This window comes from Petaurus breviceps, unplaced genomic scaffold (assembly GCF_028583685.1).
Source record: "Petaurus breviceps papuanus isolate PSGF00001 unplaced genomic scaffold, PetGlider_PUasm1.0 207, whole genome shotgun sequence".
Classification (NCBI taxonomy): domain Eukaryota; kingdom Metazoa; phylum Chordata; class Mammalia; order Diprotodontia; family Petauridae; genus Petaurus; species Petaurus breviceps.
Window position 1 is genome coordinate 1 of NW_027185850.1, and position 7,553 is coordinate 7,553.

Consider the following 7,553-nt stretch of genomic DNA (forward strand, 5'->3'; position numbering starts at 1 on the left):
GTGGGCCTGGTGACCAGGTCCCATTGTGCCGCAGGCTCGGCAGGAGACGAGGCCCCAGGGGCGGGGGGCTCACATCCCTGCCCCCTGTAGGACAAGGAGAACATGGAGGGTCATGGAGGGACCAAGGCCGGGGCAGGACCTGGAGCCAGGAAGAGGCCAGGTCCAGTCTGGCCCCAGATACGCTCTCGTGGGGTGACCCTGCTCGGGTTACTTGAGTGGTCTGGGCCTCAGTGTCCCCATCTGTAAAGTAGGGCTCCTAGGAACCCCTCCCTCCCAGGACCAGGGTGCCAGGGCAGGGGAGGGATGCTTGTGGTCATTGTATTCAGTGGCACCTTATGTTTGCACATGCCCTCAGCCCCAAGTCCAGCACAGCCTGAAGATGGGCTGGCCTGGCAGGGCTTCCTGCCCCTCCAGGCTCTTCTCATCCTGCCTGGCTGCTTTCCAGAGGAGGTCATTGCCTCACCCTAAGGGTCCTCCCTTATAGCCCAGGGCTTTGTAGGGGGAGGCGTAGGAGCTGATGGGCATCTGTGCTTGAAGTGATGAGCCCCTCCCAGAGGGGCTTGGGCACAGGACACAGCGTCTGACTGTGGACTCTCCCCCAAGACCACCATGGCCTCCCGGAACAAGGTGATGAGGGCCATTCGGGTCTTTGAGTTTGGCGGGCCAGATGTGCTGAAGCTGCAGAAGGACATCCCCGTGCCTGAGCCAGAGGAGAATCAGGTAAGATGTTAGAGGCCATCCGGGCAGGGGGAGAGAGCCAGGAGCCCAGAGCCTCCAGTCACCAGGGAGCGGCTGGGGCTGCACCAGAGAGCAGAGACCCTCCCCCCCATCACCAAGAGCAGAGACCCTCCCCCCATAGTCACTGGGGAGCAGAGACCCTCACCCCATCGTCACCAGGAAGCAGAGACCCTCACCCCATAGTCACCAGGGAGCAGAGACCCTTACCCCTTGGTCACCAGGGAGCAGAGACCCTCCCCCCCATCACCAGGGAGCAGAGGCCTTCGCCCCTGGTCACCAGGGAGGGGCTGGGGCTGTACAGGGGAGCAGAGATGCCCCCGATCACCAGAGAGCAGAGACCCTCACCCCATAGTCACCGGGGAGCAGAGACCTTCACCCCATAGTCAACGGGGAGCAAAGACCCTCACCCCATAGTCACCAGGAAGCAGATACCCTCACCCCATAGTCACTGGGGAGCAGAGATCCTCACCCTTGATCACCAGGGAGCAGAGACCCTCCCCACCCCCATCACCAGGGAGCAGAGGCCTTCGCCCCTGGTCACCAAGGAGGGGCTGGGGCTGCTCCCTCACAGCTCCCCCCACTGGAGGACTTGGAAGCTGGGTGAGGCCTGTGGTTCGGTCCTGCCCGCGGTGGTTTCTGAAGCCACACCGCCGATTTACGGTTCTGGTGTGGAGGTGGTCGTGTCCACATCACCGCCCTGGATGAAGGCTCTCTGCTGCCCCGCAGGTCCTGATCAAAGTCCACGCGTGTGGGGTCAACCCAGTGGAGACTTATATCCGCTCTGGGACCTACAGCCGCACCCCAACTCTGCCGTACACGCCTGGCACAGACGTGGCAGGGGTTGTGGAAGCCGTGGGGAAGCACGTGGGGAACTTGAAGGTAGCGGCCTGTGCGTTTCCTCCGTTTCGTTTTCTCCAGATGCCTTTGCCCCCCTCGGTTTCCCAAGACTCCCCTTGTCCAGCCAGGGTATCCCAGTGCTAGATAGGGACAGCCTCACGCCCCTGGGCACAGCTCAGAGGCCCCCCCGCCAGCCACTTATGGGGCCCGCGCCAAAGCACAGACTGGCCACTCTTGCCCTCCAGAGCTTTCTGGCAGGGGGGGGGCCCTGAGGGGGGCTGGGGGCGGGTTGGCGGGGCTGGGATGGGGTGGGGGCTCCCAGAGACCCATGGAAAGTTTGGTGGGGAAGCGACAGCTCTCCTTGTCCAACCCTCGGTTTCCTCTGCTGTCCTCTCTGTGCTCAGTGATGCTGAGAAGGGCAGGGGTGGGGGCGCTTCAGCAGGCCCCGCTCTGTCCGAGGGGGCTGTCCTCTCTTCAGGGAAGCAGTCTCCGTCCTCACAGAGCGGCAGGTCCCGTCCTGGTATCTCCAGCAGTGGGCATGGCATCTGTGATCAGTCATTGGTTTAGGGAACTCCCGGGGTAGTAGATGGGGGAGGGAGGTCAGTACCTTCATTCTGCCCCTCCTGTGTGCATGACGGAGCGTCCAGCGGAGGGTCCAGTTGGACTGGATGGCATCTGCCTGTGATTCAGCCACTGGGCAGTCTTTGAGCAAGGGAGCCCTTGGCGCCTTAGGAAGGCACGTTTGGCTGAGGGTGCTTCTGGGTGTGGGGGGTAGAGAAAGAGCTGGCCCTCATGACCCAGGTTCAGAGACTGCCTCTGGGCCACCCCGGGAAGGTCACTGGACACTCCAGTCCCCCACTACTGAAAGGGCCAGCCTGTCCTCGGCTTCAAGCTTGGGCCTTCATCCCCCGCCTTTGAAAGATAAACAGGACAAGGACCAGAGCCATCCTCTCCCGGCTCGCGCTCCCCACCCCCTGTGCTGTGCCCGGGGTGCCCTCATCTGCCCCCCATCTGGGAAGGGCACTGCCGCCCACATCCCTCACGCCTTCTGCCCCTTTGTCTTTTCCAACAGAAAGGAGACAGGGTTTTCACCACCAAAACGGTCACGGGGGGCTATGCCGAGTACACCATTGCCCACGAGCACGCTGTCTTCCCGCTGCATGAGAGTCTGGACTTTGGTCAGGGTGCCTCCATTGGGATCCCCTACTTCACAGCCTTCCGTGCTCTGATACACAGGTGAGGACTGGGGGCGGGGCGGGGCGGGGCTGGCGTGCAGCCCTGGGGCAGGGGGAGAACCTGGCTGTTCACCCCACCCCCACACCATGTTGGCCAGGATTCAGACCCAGGCCTGGGGAGGCCACAGGTGGCATTCTTCCCTGGTCTGGATCAGAGTTCTTGGGCCATCCCCAGAGGGCCAGGCCCTGGGCTTGGGGGGCAGGACCCCCCAGTCTTTGTGCTGCAGCCACGGCTGAGATGCCTGGCTGCACAGCTGAAACGATTCAGAGCCGGCAGACCTGGGTTCAGGTCCTGCCTCTGACCCCTGCTGCCTGTGAGTCTGTGGCCCCTCTTAGAGCCCTAGGACTGGACATCAGGCAGTGCCCTGCTCCAGGCCTCTCCGGCACCGTGGCCTGGCCTTCCCAACCAGCCCTGGGATGGTCATTGGGCTGCATGCCTGGGGAAGGGGACCAGCCTGAGGCCCAGCAGGGTGGTCATCGTGGCTGTGCTCTCTATTCCAGTGCCCAGGCCAAGCCTGGAGAGAGCGTCCTCATTCACGGGGCCAGCGGAGGGGTAAGTATTCTCAGGAGGGTGTTGCGGTGGTGTGCTGGCTACTGGCTCATGCCACAGGGGTCAGAAGGACCACGCCTAGCCTTTGTCCATGGGCCTGAGAAGGTGGGTGGTGGAGTGGGAAACCCCCACACCCAGGTCGAGCTCTGGCACAGATTCTCCCAGGGTGCGAGCCTGGGCCTGGCACCTTCCTCTGATCCCCGAGGCCTTGGGGTCTCCCATCGTGCCTCTTCCCTGCTCAGAGGACTGTTGGATGTGCGGTAGACTCCGTGGCTATGGCCGATGTGGAGAGGTGGGCCTTGGGCTGCCCGTTTAATCCGTGGAGGGAGGCAGTGAGAGGAAGAACAGACTGACGTTCACATAGAAAGATAACCTTGATTTTTTAAACCGCGCTGGCTGAGGCGTCCGCGGGTGTTAGTGGCAGATGGGGCCCTGCCGCGCCAGGCTTGCTCCCTGCCTCTGGCCTGGCCGTGTGACCCTGGCCAAGGCCCTGACCTTTCTGTGCCCCGGGGAGCCTAGACCCTCCAGGAAGGGGCTTTTCTGGGGGGCTCCCTCCTGGCCTCTGAGGGCCCTTCAGGCTTGGCCCTCAAGAGTTCCCAGCACCTTCTGGCATGTTCACTTCCTGGCCCGCCCGCTGAGCCATCGTGGCTCTCCCGAGGGTATGGGCTCCCCGCCACTGGCCAGCTGCCTTACGGTGCTTGGACTCGGGGGTGCTCCTTGGAGCAGGAGCCCCAGGAGCCCTGCTGTCCCCACCTTGTCGAAGGAGCCCCCCACCTTCCAGAATCTGGGAGACCAGACTTAGCATCTGCAGATAGGAGGCCGGGGGGCCCTCACTCACTTGGCTTGGGCATCGCCTTCCCTACACCGTGCTAATAACCCTGGGCCAGGAATTGTGTGCCTCCCCACAGGGTGACTGGGCAGTGCCTGCAGGGCCCAGTCTGCTGCCTAAGGAGCTTAGCCGGGTATCCCTGTAGCCCCAGGGATCAGGCTGCTCAGAGACCGTTGGCTTTCAGTCTCTGCTGCTCCTGAACTGGGGGCCCCAAGAAAAGGGGAGACAGCTTCCCCTGTGGGAGGCCCCGGCGGCTGGGGAGGCTTAACGGGTTTGTTTGATGGATGGCTTCATGGAGAGCGCCCCTTCTCTGACCCCGGTGTGGGCTGATTGAAGGTGAATTCAATATGCCTGTGACTGGCCAAAGCCCGTCCAGCAGCCCCGCTCAGCTCTGGTGCTCACTCACCTTGGCATTTGCTGCATAAATTACAAATCTGAGCGGCAAGCGGAGGAAGGAGCATGGCACAAGTGCTGTTCCCCCGGCCCCTCGTAGAAGACCTGGCCGCTGAGCAGCAGAGTTAAAAGGCAGGCCCGGCCACCATGTCTGAGCTGAATTAGTGTCGGTTAGCTCCCGTGACAGCATCAGCGAGAGAGGCTGGGGTAGGCCCGGCCCGGGGTGCCCGGCTAGGCTGTCTGTCTGTGGGCTGATGTTGGGACTTAGCCCTGGGCTGCCTGTGCTTGTATCCCTCAGTGAGCGCTCCCCACTCGATGTGGCTGCCCAGCAAGGGCAGGACAGGAGAGGGGCCCCAGGCTGGGATGGTCAAATCAGGGTGAACTGGAGCCAGAGAAAGCTGCCCCCTGCACCTTCAGAAGATCAAGAGTAGAGATTATACCTGTGGGTCCTCAGCAAGTGTGAGGACCCCTGATCTGGAGTCTGGGTCCCGTGTGCAGATTGTGCCCCGAGGTTCACCACATGGGCTACCTGCAGAAGACCCTGCGTTTCCCAGACCTCAGTTTCCTGAACTATAAAAGAACAGTTTCGGATCAGAGGCTCAGCCTGGAGCACAGGGTCGAACCTTTGCCACCGCCCCGGGTGTGTGGGGACTGAAGCTCCCAGTGCAGGGTCCCCAAGAGGTTCTTGGTGGGTCCAGCCTGGTATCAGCCCCAGTCTAGATGTCCCTGGAGCCTGTGTTGGCCACTTCCCTTGGCCTGCTTCTTGTGCAGAAGCCACTTGACCGTGAGCCCTCAGAGGACGGGCATCACATAGGGAGTAAGGAAGCCAAACCAAAGAAACTCAAATGTCCTTTGTCCCCAAGGTTGGCATAGCGGCCTGCCAGATCGCCAGGGCTTATGGCCTCAAGGTTCTGGGCACAGCGGGCACAGAGCAGGGGAGAAAAGTCGTTCTGAAGAACGGAGCCCACAAGGTCTTCAATCACCGGGAGCCTGACTATGTGGATAAAATCAAGGTGGGTGGTGTGGGGAGGGGGCCGGGGGCTGTCTGGCTCCCCCTGTGTCCTAGCACTAACGCTTAGTAGGTGCAGCGGTGTAACCCCTGCTGTGGGCCAGGCCCTGTGCGCAGCACGTCCTCACCTTCCAGCCCCAGGCCTTCCCTCCAGTCTGGGGCGCGTTGCTGATGAGGGCACGTGTGTTGTGATGTAGGAGTACGTTGGGGAGAATGGAGTGAACGTGATCATTGAAATGCTGTCCAACATCAACCTCCACAATGACTTGCAGCTCCTCTCCTACAGAGGCAGGGTCATAGTGAGTACTTGGGATCCTTGGAGGACACGGTTCTAGCCTCACCCCCCCCCCGGCCTCCTGCAGAGCCCCCCTGCTCATGCGAGCCCCTGTCTGTTTCCCAGATCGTTGGCTCCAGGGGCCCCATAGAAATAAACCCTCGGGACACGATGAAGAAGGAAACCAGCATCATTGGGGTCTCCTTATATTCCTCCCCCAAGGTGAGCGCCCAGCACTTTCCATGTGTTCCCCAAAGGGGTCTCTCAGGCCCTCCTCTGCACTGGCCCAGGGTAGGTGCTCTGCAGAGGAAGCCTGTGCATCCTGCCTTCCCAAAATATATCAGATCCCCTGGGTTATGCTGGCACCTGGGCAGAGGGGCAGCAAGTTATCGGCATCCGTGGGCCCGGACAGAGGCTGTTTAAAGCAGGTCTGCACCCCTACACCCAGGATCTGGGGGTCTTCAGGGCTCCAGTGTTCCTTTGTGTCCTGCAGGATGACTTTCTGCAGTCCTTGGCTGCACTGCTGGCGGGCATCGAGACGGGCTGGCTGCAGCCCGTGGTCGGGCCTTCCTACCCGCTGGAGCACGCCGCACAGGCCCACGAAGACATCATCAAGAGCCAGGGGGCTTATGGGAAGATGATTCTGCTCGTGAACTGAGGCGGCCCGCCCATTCTGAGCCCGTGGGCATCGGGCATCGGCGTGGCATCGCGCCTCCTCCGCCCCGTGCCCATCCGGACTGTCTCTGCTGTGTCACTGTCAGCCTCCTCAATAAAGTAGATTAATTAACAGTGGTTCTCAGTGTGTTTGTACTGCTCTGGGGGGGGGTGTGGGGAGGATCCTTAGCCACATCAAGCGGGCAAGGCCACGTGGACGGCCTCCCGACCCCACAAGTCCCTGGGCCTAGTCTGGATCTTTGCTTCAGACCAAAGGGGGGGGGGAGGGCTTCCAGCGGCCAGGGCAAAGGGAGAGAGGCCAGAGTGGAGGGCAGCCAGAAAAACAGGCCCGAACGTGCGAGAAGGAGGCTGATGATTATTTTTAAAAAAGCAGCCACATGACTGCTCAGCAGTGTGTTGGGCAGGCTCTCCTCTGCAGGTATTTGTGGTCAGCTTCCTCTTCTGTAAGACCGCTGCCCTGCACCCAGGGCCTGATGTGCTTGCAGGAAACACCTCTGCCAGAAAGAGAGAGAGACCTGCAAGAAGTAAAAGGGGAGGGGAAGCCACGAGAAACAGTGAAACTGGGTCTGAAGAATAAAACATAGAAGAGAATGCGGAACATCTCGTCTGACAAAACAAGTAATCTGGAGAACAGATTGAGGACAAGTGGCAGAAGAACCATCGGACTAGCTGAAAATTAGAATTAAGAAAAGAAAGAATCTCAATATGATGTTATAAGACTTTGTTAAGAGAGCGAAAGGCAAAGCAGAAATGGAAAAACATCCGCTGGTCACCATCTGAAAGATTCCCGGAGGAAGACCCAGAGGAATATCCTAGCCAAGTCTCAGAACGCCTGGGTGAAGGACAAGACACTGCAGGCAGCAAGAGAGACAGATTAAGCCTCACGGGGCTACGCTGGGGGCAAGGAGCCAGGCCACGGAATAAGGCAGAATCCTGACTGGACGCTCAACACCCTGAAAGGCTGACAAAAACAGCGGAATTTTGACAGTGAGATACAGGAAACATCACAGACC

At 60.6% G+C, this 7,553-nt stretch overlaps 1 protein-coding gene across 3 annotated transcripts; it reads left to right on the forward strand.

Moving 5' to 3' along the window:
• The first annotated feature begins 164 nt into the window (after nucleotides 1-164).
• LOC138164858 (quinone oxidoreductase-like) lies at nucleotides 165-6,654 on the forward strand. 3 transcript variants are annotated; one of them, XM_069092778.1, is made up of 8 exons: nucleotides 418-720; nucleotides 1,465-1,617; nucleotides 2,648-2,811; nucleotides 3,312-3,363; nucleotides 5,446-5,595; nucleotides 5,789-5,890; nucleotides 5,992-6,087; nucleotides 6,331-6,449. In XM_069092778.1, exons 1-8 carry the CDS (start codon nucleotides 610-612, stop codon nucleotides 6,361-6,363), a joined length of 861 nt encoding a protein of 286 aa, XP_068948879.1. In that variant the 5' UTR covers nucleotides 418-609; the 3' UTR covers nucleotides 6,364-6,449. The 3 variants fall into 3 exon arrangements, with proteins under 3 accessions (XP_068948880.1, XP_068948879.1, XP_068948878.1); XM_069092777.1 differs by having other exon boundaries at nucleotides 432-720; nucleotides 6,359-6,654; XM_069092779.1 differs by lacking the exon at nucleotides 1,465-1,617 and having other exon boundaries at nucleotides 165-720; nucleotides 6,359-6,654.
• The last annotated feature ends 899 nt before the right edge of the window (nucleotides 6,655-7,553 follow it).

Excerpts from the sequence above, each read along its gene's own strand:
- LOC138164858 (XM_069092777.1), top strand. The coding sequence starts at position 610 with ATGGCCTCCCGGAACAAGGTGATGAGGGCCATTCGGGTCTTTGAGTTT. Across the intron at positions 721-1,464 it reads CTGAGCCAGAGGAGAATCAG|GTCCTGATCAAAGTCCACGC; the intron begins GTAAGATGTTAG and ends GCTGCCCCGCAG. Across the intron at positions 1,618-2,647 it reads AGCACGTGGGGAACTTGAAG|AAAGGAGACAGGGTTTTCAC; the intron begins GTAGCGGCCTGT and ends CTTTTCCAACAG.